This window comes from Lutjanus erythropterus, chromosome 6, assembly GCF_056507025.1.
Source record: "Lutjanus erythropterus isolate fLutEry1 chromosome 6, fLutEry1.hap2, whole genome shotgun sequence".
Classification (NCBI taxonomy): Eukaryota; Metazoa; Chordata; class Actinopteri; order Lutjaniformes; family Lutjanidae; genus Lutjanus; species Lutjanus erythropterus.
Window position 1 is genome coordinate 37672735 of NC_139322.1, and position 19243 is coordinate 37691977.

Here is a 19243-nt window from a genome sequence, read left to right on the forward strand (position 1 = left end):
TCAAAACAGGCTACATGTTTTGCTTTTTGTCAGATTTTTTTTTTTTTTTAACGTGATTGAGCAATGATTTTTGCTTGCCAGATAAATCCTATGGTATAGATTTGTAATGAAGATTGTCAGTATTTTCATATCGATGCTATATATGATGTACATTTTTATCACATTTAATGAAAATGTTTTAAGATTCAACTGGAGATGTATGAATAAATTGATGTACGCCTGTAATTGCTGATTGGAGGAGCTGGATAAAATAAACTAATATGTAGCAATCTTTATGGTTCGGTGTCTTTTGATGTGTGGAAACAGTTTTAAATGTAAACGTTATATTACTGTGTCTGTATGGAATCACAGGAAAAAGAATAAGAAAATAAATGTGGAACTATTAGGACAATAGCAAAATAAAAGAGTAATTACAAGCATTTTCATTTATTTTCAAGTATTTATTAATTTGTTTCTCTATGTGTGTATGTATATACATGTATATGTACATATCATTTTTTTCTAAATTATACACATACAGAAATTAGTTATATGCATATATGTTAATTTTATATATATTTATTATTTTATTATATTTTTTTCATATTATGTAATTTATTTTACATAATGTAATTTATTGATTTTTCTTACTGATTACCAATTGCTTTTTCTTTTGCTTTTGCTGATACTGACCACTACCCTTCAAGGAATACTATAGGCAATAGGAAAAAGAAATACAAAAAAATACATTAAAAAAAATTATATTCAATACATTACATAGATTTATTTACAAGCATTTCCCCCCCATAAATATAGAAATATATACAGAAACAAATGAATTAAAAAAGCATGAAAATAAATGAACACGCACAATAATTCTTTTAGATTTTATTTGTCTGAATATTTCCACATGTATTCATTTTTTATTTCACTACATTTTCACATCTATTATTTACTTATTTATTCTTATGTTTATTTTATATTTATACATTGAATGTCTTATTATTTTACAGATTTATTCTTGATTACTCCATATGCCTGCTCTTCGGTGGCACATAGCATTTAACTTCATTGTAGAGTTTTAGCGACATCTGCAGGACATTTTGAGAATGTTTTCTTTACTTGGGAGCGCTTGATTTGCTACAGCGGTGACAACGTCGAAGTGTGTTCAACTCGCGTAGCGTCGCCACGGGAAACGTTCAAACCTCTTCTATGATATACGTAACTGGCCATGTTTCACAGTGTCGTCCTTAAACGATGTATACATTTCTGTGAGTTAACTATGTCACGATTTGACCCCGTTCGGGAGGTTACCTGCCCCTCAGGGTGCTGTAGTCAAAACCCAGACAGCTGAGAATCACGTGATGTGACGTGTAAGCAGCATGGCGGCGCTGAGCTGAGGTAGCAACTCCACTGGACTGACACCGATAGCCTGGCTTTCGTTAGCTTTCCTCGTCACCTGCTCGTTCGCAGGGCCGGGCCGAAGATGACGGCCTGAGAGAGGAGCGGTAACCACACCGAGAGATGCAGCAACAGCAACAGCGGCCACCACAGCAGCAGCAGCACACACACTCCAAGGCAGAAAACAGTAAAACGAAGAGCATGTTTCTGTCCAGGGCGCTGGAGAAAATCCTATCGGATAAGGAGGTGAAGAGGAGCCAGCACAGCCAGCTGCGCAAAGCCTGTCAGGTGGCGCTTGGTACGTGGGTCTGTTTTGTATACTGGTTCACGGAGCCCCGTGTTTTTATGTAGCGCTTCACTGAATCATTTCGGTCGTGTCTGGCTTGTTAGAAACAGGGGAGAGCTACCCAGTTAGCTAGCGTTAGCGTTAGCATCTGAATGGCCTTCACCGTCTGTTTCAGCTGTCCGTTGACGTTTACAGGTTAGCTCGTGCGTGTGGGCGTCAGTTTGACATCTTTATTGAAATTCTGCGGTGCTAACATCCTGCCTTCACAACACCACCGCCACTGTCAACACGGGCAGGTAAACAAGCTAGCTAATATATAGCTGTCGTTAGCTCGTTAGGGCTAGCTTAGCTAGCTAAACAGACCAATCCCTGTGTTGTACGTAGCACTGTCACTCAGCCAGACAGTCCGGACCTGCTCTGCAGCCAGACACACAACACAAGCTATCAAACTCCAGGATACTCTGACGTCCCTGCTTTTCCATTCAACACAATCACGGATAGTGTTACACACACAGCTGCTACTTAATACTGCTATTGATGTTTAGAATTAAATTCAAGCTGCACTTCTTTGTCATAATGTTGTTATAACTGAAAAACAGGTGCACAATATCTTATTGATATATAGAGACTTATAAAGGTTGTGATTCTCAGACAGTGGGCTGATCAGATGCAATCTGACAAAACCAGTTACTATTTGAATGTGATTACTGGTTGGGAAATTAGCAAACAAAAAGTTGTTCTTCATTATTAAGCAGTGTATATATGTATACACTTAGTGTGCTGGATTGACTGCAAAGATCTAAATGTCAGTGAGAGGTGGTCAAACAGGTCTGTGTATCTGAGCTTCTTTGTCTGCTCTCTGTCCCTGTCTGCCAGTGACACTCTCTCATTATTCATGATATCAGTAGAACACAGCACTCCTTTTTGCCTCCTCACACTACTAATGTGGGCTGTTTTGTGTGTGTTTCTCACTGTCATGCAGACTGTCTGTATGGTGTTTTGGTCAACTCCATGCAAGCATCATGAACATCTCTATCTCATATCTAAGCTGTTATGCTGTGGGCTGCAGACCTTTTCATCTGCTGCCTCCATGATTAATTAGGCGTGTAGTGGAAAGAGAGATTAGCTGTTAATGACCGTTTTTAAGTGGAACATCACATCTTAAAATATTTTCACCACTTCACCTTGCTGTCAGACAGCCTTTTCCAAAGAGAAACCACAGGTATGTAAGCCAAATATCACTCTCTGGCTCAACCAGACGCCTTTTGCAAGAATGGTAATTTTACTTTACAGAACACAGGAATTGCTAGACTACTGCTGCCTCAATTAATTAATTTGTTTATGTTATGGTGTGACTTTGAATCCGAGCTAACCCTTACAATACTGCAGTCACACAATAATACAAACAGACTAACGGATCAAGGCCGTAGTAGACCAGCAACTCCCGTGCTCTGTGTGGTAAAATGACTGATTTCACCAGTGGAGTTTGGTTGGTATGGAGAGAGCAACACTTTGCTTATATTACGGTGGTTTTCCATCCAAAAAGGCCATCTAATGGCAAGGTAGAGCAATAAAAATATGCTAAATGTAGCGCACTGCGTTTTTCTTTTTTTTGTTTTGTTTTTGTTTTGTTTTGAAGATGGCTGAAATATGTTTTAGGCTGTGCCTGTCCTATGACTATGGATAAGTACATCATGCCTCAAACCTGATATAGTCCTTTTAATTGATGTTTTTAAGTGAAACTGTAGACCTTAACTTACTAAATAAATAAGTCTTAATTATTATTAATATCTTTCTATATTTTGGTCCAGGGGTAATTTGTGCACAACAGAGAAAAGATCTAAGGTCTAATTTTTGCTATTTGAAATGACGTGTCATACATTCCTTGTAGCTGTTTAAAACTGTAACTGTGGTTATGACATTTCTGGTGACTATTGCACAAGCTAGTTTCCTCCATGTTGCTCTGTGATATGGAAAGTTTGTGAGAGTTGACTTAAAAGTATTTGCTACCACATTGTGTGTGAATATAATCGATTTTGTTGGACACATCTGGCTGAACGCACGCCATTACTCACTGTGTAGCCAAGGCCACAATGCTGTGTGTGTGTGTGTGTGTGTGTGTGTGTGTGTGTGTGTGTGTGTGTGTGTGTGTGTGTGTGTTGTGTGTGTGTGTGTGTGTGTGTGTGTACAGCTTTGGACAGATCAATGTGGGATAAAAAATTATGAAGGAATGGAAATTGATTTCAGGAGAAGAGCTTAGATAGCAGAGCAGATGGGAATGTTTATGTGGGGAATAAGAGAATGACCAAACAACTGAAGGAGGCTGCTCAGTTGAGCCATATTTGATTAGCAGTCAAATACATGGTAGTCTCAGATTCAGTCCTGCTCAACATACAATTCCTTGATCAGTAACATTAAATATAAGAAAACAAACAGCACTTCCTAGTGCAGATGTTTGTGAGTGGCCCACTAACCCTCACATCCAGTGTCAAATCATGTCACACCTCTATGAGCTGGCTGACTCAAAGTTCAGACTTCACTAACATCTTATCACCTGTGTCTCCCTCCATAGATGAAATCAAGGCCGAGCTTGAAAAGCAAAAGTAAGTACTGCTATTCACATACCTTTTCCCCTGAATGAATGAATGCATAGCTGTAGATTTTCCCATTTCCCTGACGTGAGGCAAGAAGCCGTGGTAAAGTTTGCCCTGAAGCGGTCTGCAGTAAACCCCGGCTGCTCACTGTGATTTGTGACTAAGGTGATTTGCTGCCTTATAACTGCTACTTTGGAGTACATCAGCAGTCCTTCAAACTGGCTGCAGGTAATATATCTGCTGCTATAGGCTATAGACAGTACGCCATTATGCTTTTTTAAGGTTTAAATATGACACTGAAATGCACACTAAAATGTTTTATGCTGCATTTTATGAATTCACATCATCTACTGGAGTTTCAATTAAGTTTCAGTGGAACATTTAGTGCTATTTTTTTTAATAAACCAACTGTGTTTATAGCTAGCTGCTTTTATTGAGGCTATTCCAGTTCACACAGCTGTTTGCTCTCCTCTCCACCCTGCAGGGATGGTACAGTGGTCCCACCCAGAGCCAACTACATCGAGGCCGACAAATATGTGCTGCCCTTTGAGTTGGCCTGTCAGTCAAAGTCCCCCCGGATAGTTAGCACCTCTTTGGACTGTCTTCAGGTAAATATTCACTGACACACACACACATACACAGGATACCCTCTTGTGTGCTTGTGTGCATGAATACAGTAAACTCAGCATCTTCTGATTCCTTCACACGTGATGAATTTGGTCACTTTTGGGGATGTTACATAGACTTACATTCATTTCGTGGAGACTTACCCCAACCATACCCATAAGGGGTGGGTTTGTGGGTAACCTCTGCGATGGAGGTTAGAGGGGTTTGTTGTGAAAGGGAGCTACCTAGTTACTGCTATGACTTAAGCTAAAGACAAATAAAATAGCCGGAGGTCTTTCAGATATGTTTTAGTGCTGGAAGCTGAAGGTGGAGTAGCAAATGTGATCAAATCGCATTTTCTTGTGTGATTTAGTTATTTTTCCTTTTCTTTTTTTTTCCTGCCACAGCACTCATAACTGCTAAGCAGCAGCGTTTTTTTGGCTTGTATTACCCACTTTGCTACACCTGTTTCATACGTCTGATGTGCTGCCTTAACAAAGGCACTACATTACACACACACACACACACACACACACACACATGCACATACATACACATACACACACACGCACTCCATCCTTAAATCACGTTGTAGCCACACTTTTGTGGTCCCACTGATTGTAATTTTTCAAGCACATTCAGTTTATTTATGGAAGAAAACTGAGTCTTGGAGAGGCACATATGCAAAGACTAACAACAACTTCTTTAAGTATCCTATTTGCTCGTTATGTGTTTTAATTCATTTTTGCACGCTTCAATTGCCTGATTTAAGTTGTCTCATTAAATTTGTCATGTTTGATTGTTTGTTTGTCAGTTTGTTTTCCCATTTAAAACACCTCATAGATTTGTTTTAGGGAGGTGCTGCTATTTAGAATATATTTTATTAGTGCTACCATATTATTGAGGTGCACTCCACCTGATGATGTCATCAGGGTTATTTCAGCACTAGTTTGGACATGTTTAATAGAAAATCCATGATACAAATTTGGGGCAGGTGTGTGAAACACCTGTGCTATTTGCATTACTGTCTAACAATGGAGCTGCATAATGGGAAACGTGAGATTCATTGTTTTTTCTGGACTCGATCATTGACTGTATTTGAAGACGGATGAAATGACAGCTCCCCAGAACTGAAGCCAAAACATATGATCGCCCCCGGTGGCTGGCTGCAGTGTAGGTCATCGACCCCGCCCCCTTCCCAAGATGCTCTCTGTCATTTTAGGTGGTTCTTATTTTGCTGATATTTGAACAAGTGCTATTTTTTCTGATCAGTTTTAGTTATTTGATGCCATAATATTACATATTACATATTACTTACACATACATTACATACATATTTGACAGCTGAGCCCTGCTTGGGATTGAGTCAGCCAGCTGTGTGGGTGGGATCTCGGCACTGCAGCTCCAACCCTGATCATTACTGTGGAGATTCTGGCTCCAAATTCAGTGCAAGATGGCAGCACTCATATCTCAGATATTTTGCCTTATGGACGTGCTGTCCATCTTTATTTACAATCTATGGACTTGACCTGTACTTGACACTAAAAGTAAGGATATCTCAAGTTTGTCACTTTTGATTTTTGACAGTTATGTCATCCAGCTATATAGGAATACAAATCTGTATTGCTGAACTGCTCCGTAAAAAGATGCTCAGTCTTTATCAAATGAGCCCTAATGCTGACCCATGCTACAGGAGCTTTGGGCCCATTTTCTTCAGATTCACCTCTCCTGAGAATCACAGGAGAAATCTGGACCGGACCTCGTTTCAACACCGATATCTGTCCCATATTATCTGGTAACATGAGGGGTTTACAGATCTATTCTTACTGCTTCCAAATGAAATCATGTGAGCTCACATTCCCCGTGAAATCACACAAGATCATGATTTTAAAACCCCTCAAGTGTAAGATGACCTTTAATAACACACAAAAATGAACCATGAAGTTCTGATTCTCATACTCTCAAAATTGAGCAAGACAAACACAGAAGCACTTAAATAAACCCTAAACTAACACAGATACACCTCAAACACTGAATCACACATGTGCAGTGAATTGTGTGCATTACACCGCACAAAACAGACCCCAAACTACTCAGAGGATGACATACTGCCTCTGCTACTCTAACCTGTGCACTGTTTCCCCCCCTGTAGAAACTGATCGCGTATGGCCACATCACAGGCAATGCCCCGGACAGCAGGACACCGGGCAAGAGGCTCATCGACCGGCTGGTGGAAACCATCTGCAACTGCTTCCAGGGCCCACAGACCGACGAGGGAGTGCAGCTACAGATCATCAAGGTACAACCAGCGCCTCTCTGTACGTCTGGCAGCCTTCAGATCCTCCAGCTGTCGGTGTTGTTGTTTATTAGAGACCCAATTAGGTCAGACATAGAGGACTGACACATGTTAGTCCTTTCAGTCACGTTTCACAGTAGTGGAGAAAATCCGTCTCTGCATGTTCTATCTTTTTTTAAGTGAGGAATTAAGAAAAGTTCTATAAAATTTAATATTGAAATAAAACTACATATCTATGCCTCATGTCTTTTTGTGTTGCTGCCACTAAAACCCATCATTTAATATTTAATTTGTATGACCCTATAAACATTTCTGGGTTAAAACAACAGCACATTCTGTTGCAAAATCCATCTTTGTTCACCAGCCAGTTCTGTGAATGTGGCCAGGCTTGCCCCACTGATGAATTTCTTGTAGCAGCATGTTTCTAAAAATGGATTTGAGGGCTTTTTAGACTGCGCCATAATGAATCTTAATACCTGAAGCAATATCCAGTCTTGTCATCTGGATTTGCGAGAAAGGATTAACTTCAAGTAACATTTAGCCACTAATACATCCTAATGTTTATGACGTTTTTTCACATTTCCTGGCCACTTGTTTGCTTTGATAAGCTGTCTCATGTTTGCGCAGTAGGTATGATTCATAACTGCTGCTTGCTAACGTTTCCTCGCAGTGAGTGAAATGCACATCCTGGTTGTTGGGAAGGGCAAAGTCTCACCTTCCTAAGAAGCACAGTTTTACCACTGTTGACAAAAGATTTATAGGACAGATTAATGACTTAACTGTTTGCATTGCATTCGCCGCTGAAGGAGGCCTGAATGTCAGTGCAGTTGGTTTAGACTGACTTATGAGCACAAAATAATATGTGTATTAATTAGCCAAGTGGACCTTTTTTCTTTAATTTAAAATGATCTTTTGGGAAACATCAAAATAGACGGCAAACTGTTGCATCCTGCAGCAGAGCACGCAGCAGAGAATGAGAACCAAACATTTGCAGAAGTCGGTTGGTGACTCAGCAGGTGCAGCAGCAGCGTCTTCTAATCAACCTGTCTTTGTCTGATAACTCTTTGACTTCCCTCTGTGTCTGTCCAGGCTCTGCTGACGACTGTGACGTCCCCGCACATAGAGATCCATGAGGGCACGGTGCTCCTCACTGTCAGGACCTGCTACAACATCTACCTGGCCAGCCGCAACCTCATCAACCAGACCACTGCTAAGGCCACACTCACACAGATGCTCAACGTTATCTTCACACGCATGGAAAACCAGGCTGTTAGTTTGTTTATTTATTTATTTATGTATTTATTTATTTGACATGGATGATATATGTAGGTATTGTCACATTCATGTCAAAAAATGCAACCAATGCAATGCACACAGGACTTCTATCTATAGCTAATTTGCAGACCTTGTTACTGGTTTAGGCTTTTAAGGAGAAAACACAACACACAATACTTTAAAATAGACATGGAACTTAACAATAAAACAGATGTAAGCAGACAGCCCCCACAAACGGCAATATAAACGACTGAAATGACTAAAAGCAACAACTATATACACCTTCAACTTGTTATCCTGCAGTGCTCCATTACATCTATCCATTAAACTGATGTTACTTTTTGGCAAAACATGGAAAAAAAATTCAATCGAATGTCCCAAAAGTTGCTTCTGTACAAGTGTTGCATTATTAAGGCATAGTTGAACACAATAACATTCGATAATCTATTAATCATTAATGATTTAGATACAAAATGTCATTTTCTCATTTTAAAGTTTAGTTATGTGAAACATTAATTCAGGAAGTACAAATAATGTAACGTTCAGAATAATTAAAGCTGCTGCAGCTGTTCTTGTCCGCTTTCACCAGATGGCTCAAAACTGTGTCAAATGGGGCTCAAGTGCTGCTATTTCTAGACTAAAAAGGAATACCAAACCAAATTGTGAAAACCTGTGAAATCCAGAGATATAAGCAAAGAAAGTCACCATGGGGAAAAATGGGGAATAATGATTTACCATTAACATCTCTCTTCAGTACATTTGAAGTTTTAATTCAGGTGATCAAAAAATAAAATTTCTTTTCATCAGCTCTTGAACTGAAGCAAAACAAAGAGACTTCCTGGCTGCATAAATGCAACAACATGTGGAGGTCTCTCTGACTGTGGATGTGATTGTTACTGTCTGGCTGTTCACTACAGAACCCGAGATATGAACAGTAGTCAGGAAAGTTCCAGCCAGGCTTTGAACCTGTTGTTTCTATCCAGCCCGTTCTTTTCAGTCTGCTTACAAATAACAATTCTTTAGACTTTAAAATTGCAAGCAGTGCATACGCCAAAGTCAAATTTTGTGTACAGGTGATGTACCAATCCTTCCCATTAGAAAATCTCGTTTGACTTAGTATAAATACTGAGAAAGTCCACATATGGAGGAGGACGGCGAGGTGTTTGGGTCTGGGGGTTGTGTCACATGTGAAACCAAAACTCAACATTATTTAAAGTTACATAATGTTACATGTATCACGTGACTTACTTGACTTATGTCATGTGACTTTAGAAACTTAACATTTATTTGAACCTAAATTCTGCTCTTTTCCTAAACAAGTATTTTTGTGGTGGTGTTATGACCCTGGGTCATAATATTATCTAAACTTCACATAACTGCAACCATTTCACAACGTTAACCACAGGTTTATTTTTAATGCCATGATGACAGAGGTCACCTGACTATGGTCTGCTCTACACAGAAGTTAATAGGAAGGATTGGCGTATCACCTGCACGCAAAATTGGACAGTGGCTCGTGCACTGCATGCTATTTGTAAACTCAGTCACGTTACACAGTATGTACGCAGATTGAAGAGAGCAGATTATTCTATCAGAATGTAACAGATGCTCAACCAACTTAACCACGTCAGCTCTCTGCACAAGTCCTGAGTGTAGTTTGTGTTTAGTCATAACAGCCCCAGCCATAGCTACAACCATGGCCGTAATCACAGCATCAGGAGTACACATATAGCCTTGACGTGTCCCTCTAATCACAGCTACAGTCCCAGCCTGTCTTAATCACAGCCATGGCAGCAGCCAGTCACAATATTTAGCCTGTGTTAATTATCTTAACAGTAGCTGAAAATATATTGAATTATGTGGTGAAACTTTGAATTTTTGCCTTAATTTGATAGTGACAGATTAAGAAGAGACAGGAAAGGAGGTGGAAAGAGAGGGGATGACGCACAGCAAGTGGCCACAGGCAAGAGTTGAACCAGCTGTTGCAGAGGACTGATAGAGTACATGGAGCAGACAGGCTGTACATGCGCCCTGAGCTGGTTTTATAGTTTTAACCATTAGTGAGGTGGCTTTTACATTTCTTGACACCAGCTGTATTTTGTTCCAGCTTCACGCACTTCATGCCCCCCACCACTTCTTAAATGAATCCGGTGCCCTTGGTAACACGGTCCTTAACACAGTAAATGTAAAAATGTTACCAAAATCCTATTAGTAATGAGTTATAAACAGTCACACATAATGTAATTTTGTAAAACATTATTTCCAACTAACCTGACTAACCTAGCTAACTAACTCATTATTAAAATCAGTTCGACATTACTGTCAAATTAACAAACTCTCAATGTAAAACACATTAACCATTTGTTTGATGAACCACTTATCTGACACATGCCAACTGTTGTGAATCCAGGAAGTGTTTTTTTCAGCTCCACAACTCCAAAACAACTACAGTGAAGGTCTGGTCACAGCCAGCAGCAGTCAGCAGAGTTCTGTCCTGCTGAATAATAGTGGAGATTTTGGTGATTCAGTTCCTCAAGTTTTAAACTGAACTATTCTGAGATCACAGCTTATCACTGGTTTTTATATGAATCAGAATTTAGGGCAGTCTGTATTGTAATGAATAATTCTTTTTCTTGCAGAGCTTATTTAAATTTAAGCAGCCACGTTCCCTTGTGTAAAACAGCTACTCTCCATAACTCCTCTTCTCCCTCTAATGCCTCCTCAGGCTCTGGAGGCTCAGGAGCAGGAGAAGGACCGGCTGCGTCTTCCCCAGCAGAACCCGTCCCCGGTCCCAGGTAATCGGAGGTCTGGCTCCCCACGGTCCGACCGGACGCCTACTCCAGACCCCCAAAGCTCCCCGTCCCCAGCGGCCAGTACTCCAGACCTCTCTACAACCAATACCAACAGCTCCACGCCCCCACTGCCGCTCCCCGACCAGGATCCAGCAGCAGACACGCCATCGATCAACGGAGAACCCGAGGGTGGCAGTGCTCCGATGAATGGAGGAGGAGAGCCGGTCACACCATCAAGAGGTGTGTAGGCCTCCAGTCCTCAGTTTAAATTAGAAACAAAATTTGTTTTTGCTCTGATGCTTTCAGGAAAGTTTGAACTGTGGATTCTGCTAGAGCTGCAACTATTAACTGATTAGTTCTCAACTATTTAATTTATCATCAACCATTTTGATAATCAGTTAATCTCTTCATGTGAATTTTTAAGAAAAAAAGGCTGAATTCTCTGATTCCTTCTTAAATTTGAACATTTAAGACATTTTATGGACCAAACAACCAATCAGTTAATCAAGAAAATAATTGACCGATTTATTGACAATGAAAATATTAATTAGTTGCAGCCCTGGGTTGTGCAGCATTCATCTAGCTTTTTTAAACTTTGTGTACATCAGATTCAGTGTTTGAAGACGAGGGTGCGGAGACGCCTCCCACAGCAGCTCAGCCAGCTGAGGAAGAGGACAAACCAGGGAGCAGCCCAAATCCAGCGGAGTCTGAAGCGACCGAACGAGAGGAGGGAGAGCATCAGCCAACACAGATGCACGGTGGAACAGGTCAGGGCCTGCTCGTCTGTCCTGTTTTTGTTTTGCTGTGTCTCTTTTGTGGGCTGAAAATGACCACCCTCTGGCGTCTCCTGCAGGAGGTGAACACCCAGCCCACCCTGTCACTGAGCAGACAGAGGTGCCCCCACCCAGAGTCAGAACAGAGGGTCAGCAGATGAATGGCATCATTGAGGACCGCTCTTCTGTTTCCTCAACAGATATGCTGGTGAGCAGTGCTAATAACATTATTATTATTAATAATGTTAGTGTGCTGAGGGAACTGCTGCCTCCCTCACTTGCCTGAGTGAAACAGGAAAGAAATTAATGGTCAAAGTTAATCTTCAAGTACCTGTGGATGTATGAAATTCTAAACTTGTGTATGACATTCTTAATTTACTGTCCTGTTTGGGCTCTAACTAACGGCTATTATATAATTAAATTCTATTAGTGTATAAATTCTAATATTATTTCAATTATTTAAACCAGGAGTCTTCAACATTTTTCAGGCCATGGACCCCTAAGCTGAAAAAGAGATATTTTTAGACATTTTAAGTTTTGAAAAACAAACAACAAAAATTTTTCAAAAAAGTTATCAAACAATAATTGGGCAGGTCCCCTCTGTAACCTTAGGACCCCCTGATTTAAACAAATGATCAGTTATTCAAATTATGAATGGATGATTCAGTAGATGATGAAACACACGATTACTCAGTGGTTCTCAATGGCTATTGGCTTTTAAATTTAGTTTCAGGTTGTTGTAGGCATGTGCTGTCTGACAAAGGTCATAAAGATGAATACTTCACTTCATGCTGATCCAGAATGTTCAGCTGAAACCCACAGTGGCACACACACACACACACACACACACACACACACACACACACACACTCACACTCACACACACACACACACACACACACACACACACTCACACTCACACACACACACACACACACACACACACACACACACAGACAAAAGTTGTAGGATTTTTTGCAATTCATAAATTTATTTATAAAGTAAATTCTCTGGTGTTCTCTAAACTTGTGCACTTGGCAGCAACACATTCTCCAGCTGTAAACATCACCATGAACAATGCAATGTTTTGGATTGTAAAGTTAGGGTGCATTAAGTATGTGAGTAAGATTGCTGTTAATAAAAATTATTTGCTCAAAAATCATTTAAAAGAAACTTTATTGTCACGACATGGTCATATTAGACCTTGAAACAAATAAACTCTAAAAAAAGCCTTCGTCAGGGAGTCAAAAAATAGTAACTGTTTGCAACTCAACTCCATTAACAACTCATTTATCAAGAGAAAATGCATAGAAAATGTTACAGCTCATCATGTGAAATAACATGACTATCTTAGTGACTCAAGTCCAGAGAGTTCACGTGCCTCCTTTTCAGATGCTCCACATTAACTGATGTTCTCTCATGCTAGTCAAGGTTGCAGTTCACAACCTTTTTGGTTAAGAGTGAAATGCTCCCACTCTTTGGAGGTTTTTGGCTTTGAAGGTGTTTCCATCACGCTATTGTTTTTCACTTAAGTAAGCAGTGTCACTATCAACCCCAGGCAGGGGCTCATATTGTAATTTGATGCCCACTGATGCCATCATCTAATCATTATTAAAATAGGAACTAATGTGGTCATCAGTTTTATGTTTTTAATTGAGTATGATGGTTATTCCTTTCACCTGCAATCACACAAAAATAAATAGCCACTGCAATGCCAAAGTGACCTTCAGTTGATAATATTGTTTATCCTCAACTGCTACAGTGATCTCCACTAAAGTCTCAGATTAAAGTTAAGGGAATTTGATTCAGCTGTTGGAATTGTTTTTTTTTTCTTGTATGTTGTTAACATTTCTAAGTGTGTGTAGAAATGCAGGCAGTCTCACCTACTAAAAATATGTTTTGCACAAGTGAGACATGGCCAGCTTTCCTTCTTTGTCTAGAAATATTCTACATGTTTGATTTTATCAAGTTAAACTGATCATCAACACACTTTAGTTCCTCTCATCAGTCACATGTGTGAACAGCTGAGGCGAGCTGGAAGATTTGTAACGGTTAGAAAGAATGCTAACTCCATTTCTATGAACAAGAAAGTAGTGAAATGCACTGCTGCTAACAGAATGGGTTTAAAATGGAATGAGAAACTTTTTCTTCCTTTAAAACCTTATTTAATGAGATTTTTTTTCCATCTATCAAACAAGAAGTTAACATAAGCAGTCATGTCAAGGTACAAATATGTACAAATAGATAAGGAATACTAGAAAGAGAAAACGAGCAACAACAGATCACAAAACAAATAAAAATAAACATATGCTTCATAGTTTATTTTCACATATATAGGACAGATAACCTGTAAATGTATGAGTTCATAGTTCCAGACCAGGTCATCTATTTATGTAGTTTATTAATGGGTCCCAGGAAGGGCAACTAATGATTATTTTCAGTATCAGTTAATCTGTTGGTTATTTTCTCAATTAATCAATTTGTTTGGTTCATAAAATGTCATAAAATGGTGAAAAAAAGTCCAAGATGACATCCTCAAATGTCTTGTTTTGTCCATAACCAAAAAATATTCAGTTTACTGTTATAGAGAAGAGAAGAACCCAGAAAATATTGTCATTTAAGAAGCTGAAATCAAGTGAATTTTGACACTTTTTATTAAAAAATGGCTCAAAATTATTAAATGATGAGCAAAATAGTTGGCAGTTAATTTGATAGTGGATTACTAATGAAGTAAATTTTATAGCTCTAATCCCGGGTTTTGTAAAATCTCTTAATGGAGCTGTTTAGGGTGCATCTGAATTGATTTTCTGCATCATATCTTTGATCCATTGGTTGTGTGATTGGGATATTAAATCCATCCATTTAAATAGAAATAAGTGTCTAGCTAATGGAGAGGAAACTGCAATGAGCTTCTGTTAGTGAGCAGGGAGATTGGCATCATCTGGAGCTGAGAATTTACCAAAAATAGTAGATAGATATAGATAGATATTACAGCCGTAAGTCAAATAATAAGTGGTCAATAAGAAACTTTTTAGGGAAGCACATTTACGCTGCTGGTAAGATTCTCAGATCCACCCTCAGGTCTTTAGGACACATCTGGTGCTCTGCCACTAACCTCAATCAGTGTGGAAGTGTTCCAGCACAGAAAGGACAAATCACAGCTGTTGCTATCCTTTTTTGAGGTAGATGAATTGTTTTGCATAAAAAGTTGAGACTGATTTTCTTCACGTGTCTCAGGATGCAGAGGCCCTTCAGGGACCCCACAGTGCCGCCCGGTTCTCTCACATCCTGCAGAAAGATGCCTTTCTGGTGTTCCGATCTCTGTGCAAACTCTCCATGAAGCCTCTCGCTGACGGACCCCCAGACCCAAAGTGAGTTTTTGTGTTTTTTTTTTTCATATGACAGTCTCTGCCTCTAAATGTGTGATAACTTGCATAACCGGTCCTTTAAAGTCTGACCTTTACTCAGCTGATATTACATCACAACATGAAGCGTTTCCTGGAACATCTTGATCTAGAGTGATTACCTCTGATGGTTACCCTGTATGGTAACACAGAACATGCCTCATAAATCATCACCACTCATGCTCTGTGTGTCTTTTATGTGGCAACCTCTTTTTGACATGCTACAGATTAAATGCCAAAATAAATCTAGATGTCTTGGGCTTACACAAAGTGCTTCATCTCAGGCTCCACAGGTTAACTTGCCCTTTTCCATCCTGGTGTGGCTCTGTCGTCTCTAGTTACTGTAACATTAGACTCTGAGCCAGTCAGTGTGAATAGGCCAGAGTAAACTGAGCCTGGAAGAAGCTCACAAAGCAGCCAGTCTGGCCTACATTAAATAAATACCATGAAGAAAGAACATTATACTCAAGTATCTTGTGTTTCTGTCAACTTGGAGTACACTGGAACAAAACTTACAGGTGGAACACATCAGTTTCTATTGAACATGTTCAAAAAATGCTAGTGTCAGCTAATGTCAGTGTAACATTGCATACTTAACTAGAGATAACTAGACAATTCTTTCAGAGGCAGTTCACTGAAGAGTGACGGTTAAAATCTGTAATTCTCTAAGTCTGATTAGTCTAAGTCTATAAAATATTGAGAAAATTGTGAAGAATGTTGATCAGTGTTTCTCAAAGCCCAAGGTGACGTCCTCAAATGTCTTGCTTTGTCAACAACCCAAACATATTCAGTTTATGATCAGAGAGGAGTACAGAAACCAGAAAATATTAATGTTTCAGAAGCTGAAATCAAAGAAAGTGAACTGTATTCAATGAAAAAGCCTCAAAACAATTAATCAATTATCAAAACAGTTGGCAGTTAATTTAATAGTAAATGCATAATTGATTAATCAAATAATCGTTGCAGCTCTGCTATAAATAAATACATATAGTAATACTTTGATCGGTGTCCATTCTGCAGGCCAAATAGGAAGTTTTTGTCCCACAGGCTGCCAGTTGAAGATCCCTGTGTCATTGACGCTCATATGTTTCCTCTCCTCTGCAGGTCTCATGAGTTGCGGTCCAAGATAGTCTCCCTGCAGCTGCTGCTCTCTGTGCTGCAGGGCGCCGGGCCGGTGTTTCGCACTCATGAGATGTTCGTCAATGCCATTAAACAGTATCTGTGTGTGGCGCTGTCCAAAAATGGCGTCTCCTCTGTGCCTGAGGTCTTTGAGCTGTCACTGGCCATCTTTCTCACCCTGCTCTCCCACTTCAAGGTCCACCTGAAGATGCAGATTGAGGTACAGAACACAGAGTGATGGACTGTGTCACCTGGGAAATATACCTGTTTCTATATTATTAAAAACTTTTATTTTAAACATTCATGTTGGTGCAGCTTGTTTGATTAAAGAGACACACTGACATTTTCTCTCCTCTCGCTGACCATAACTCAGGTGTTTTTCCGGGAGATTTTTCTGACCATCCTGGAGACATCGACCAGCTCCTTTGAGCACAAGTGGATGGTTATCCAGACACTAACACGCATCTGTGCAGGTATACTGATACTAGTTTTTTATCAAAATAAAACTAACATAACAACATAACAGACAAGATCTTAATGGACTGAATACCAGGATGTTTTGGACCCATTTATTCATACATCAGCTGGCATGGTTGGATAAATGGATGAAATTGTAGCTATGAGGAGGGAGACTGGTCTGATCATTACTGAGACTGTACAAGGGTTATTTTTAACCTTTTTTGCCCTGCACAGCAAGACTCAAAGATCCTTTTCATTCACTGATCTGACATGAGAGTTACCTCCTCATTCACAGTCTGTTTCATGCATTATTTAACCGATTAGAGCATCTTGGAGCGAAGACATGATACTGAGATGATTTTTATGATCGTAATATGGCAGAACAAGATGTGCATTTAATATCTGGCTGCTTCAGCCATAATGTTTCTCTGACAGCATTAGATTGATGCATTTGCTACAGAAATGTTACAGGTCAGACCTAGGGGGGTAGCTAATTGAACTTTAATGTGAAAGTGTCTCAGGCACTTATTCTGACATGAGGCCAGCATGTAACATTGCAGTCACATTTATATTACAAGGTGCATGACTAAAAAGGATTTAACTGCTTCTCATGACTTTGCTGTAGTCATCGTCACTGCCGGCCTGTCACTGATCAAAAATTGCATGTTGTCACATCATGGGCCACTGCTGTCTGCAGAGGGCAGTAAAGGAAGCCAATAAATAGATATCCCATAACATTTGAAAAAGACAAATTTCTATGGCTGATCACTGATAGCTGGAAGCAGTATCAGCTGATACCACTGTGATTGGTGGTCTGTTTGAAGCCCTCTATTGATTGTATAGCATTTAATTATGTAAATATTCTTAATGAAATTGTATATTAAATGTAAGTATAAAACAACTTGGGAATTATCGCAGAGGTACTTGGCAACCTGTCGTACGAGAATATGGTTTAGTTGCTGATATAAAGATGTTTTCAATAGAATATTTAAACTGTTCCTATGTAGAAATAAATGAGACATTGTTATGATTTTAGCATCAGATTATTAAATATGCTGTTGTGAAAGAACAAGAAAGTCATTGCAAATGTAATGTAAATCTGAGAAATAATAGAAACTTTCCTTTTTTCCCCCCAGTTTTTCAATTTATGTTTTTTTATTGAGAGAATTTCATAAATCATTCATCATCCTGACTTTACAACATGAGAATTCTACAGCATGGCTCATTTTTATATATATAATCAACTATAAAGAAAAACAAGCAAAAGACAAAGAACATTCAAAATCAAGTTAACTAAATAAAAAAAAAATCAAAACCAGACAAGAAAGACAAAAAGAAAATGAAAACAACAAAAAGGGAAAAACAAAAGAAATGAAATGAAAACAGAAATAACACAGCTGAGGAAAGATGGGGCAGAGTGGGATAAACATCTTTAAATCTTTCATTAGTTCTGTTTAGTCCTCTAATAGGGAAATTATTTTGTCTAATGTTTACACCCAGTAAATAAATAACAAAATAAAACAACCAGGTTCCATGGTATTAGAGTACAGTACCCCATATAAGTGGGATCTACTTACTTGGTGCTATAAAGAAAATTTCTTTAAAACGTAAGTTTTAAACAACCTACGCAGTCGTTTGAGCATAGATATCTGAATTTACAAAGTGCACTGGAATGCACCATGATGAAGTGTGTGTGTGTGTGTGTCAAACTCAAGCAGAGGACAAAAGCAACGCTCCTGTAAGACACCAAAAATGGGAGAGTCTCTCAGCGTGTTTTTTTAATGACATGACTATTTACCTGCATTCGATGCTTGGCAGGTCATCTGATTGGCCCTTTATGACGGGTCTTTAGAGAAACCACCCATCATACCATTTAAAACGAAAATCGGCTGAAAAAAATCAGTCGCCGATCAATTTAAAATCTTTTGCAATTCATTTCTCTCCCCTCCAGATGCGCAGTGTGTGGTTGACATCTACGTGAACTACGACTGTGACTTGAATGCAGCAAACATCTTTGAGCGCCTTGTCAACGACCTGTCGAAGATTGCACAGGGCAGGAGTGGTCAGGAGCTCGGGATGACTCCTCTGCAGGTACACTCAACGATTCAGTGTCACTGTGTCACACATTGTAAGACTCAGCACCAGAGGAGCACAAGTTTTGATTAAGTCCATCATCTTTCTGGTCAGGGACATGCAATAAGGGTGAGACAGGACCTATCTGACCATAGCTTCATCACTTACGTGTGTGTGTGCTTTGTT

General features: G+C 39.4%; 1 protein-coding gene across 1 annotated transcript in view; it reads left to right on the forward strand.

Annotated features, from left to right (window-relative positions):
* The first annotated feature begins 1145 nt into the window (after window positions 1-1145).
* Window positions 1146-19243, forward strand: part of arfgef2 (ADP-ribosylation factor guanine nucleotide-exchange factor 2 (brefeldin A-inhibited)) — a 45252-nt gene continuing 27154 nt past the window's right edge. The window contains exons 1-12 of the mRNA XM_084721819.1: window positions 1146-1678; window positions 4239-4269; window positions 4745-4868; window positions 7019-7165; window positions 8252-8431; window positions 11163-11469; window positions 11838-11996; window positions 12083-12210; window positions 15240-15373; window positions 16511-16745; window positions 16899-16998; window positions 18936-19075. Of these exons, the coding sequence (XP_084577945.1) occupies window positions 1504-1678; window positions 4239-4269; window positions 4745-4868; window positions 7019-7165; window positions 8252-8431; window positions 11163-11469; window positions 11838-11996; window positions 12083-12210; window positions 15240-15373; window positions 16511-16745; window positions 16899-16998; window positions 18936-19075 (1860 nt within the window). The 5' untranslated portion in view covers window positions 1146-1503. The remainder of the gene's footprint in view (window positions 1679-4238; window positions 4270-4744; window positions 4869-7018; window positions 7166-8251; window positions 8432-11162; window positions 11470-11837; window positions 11997-12082; window positions 12211-15239; window positions 15374-16510; window positions 16746-16898; window positions 16999-18935; window positions 19076-19243) is intronic.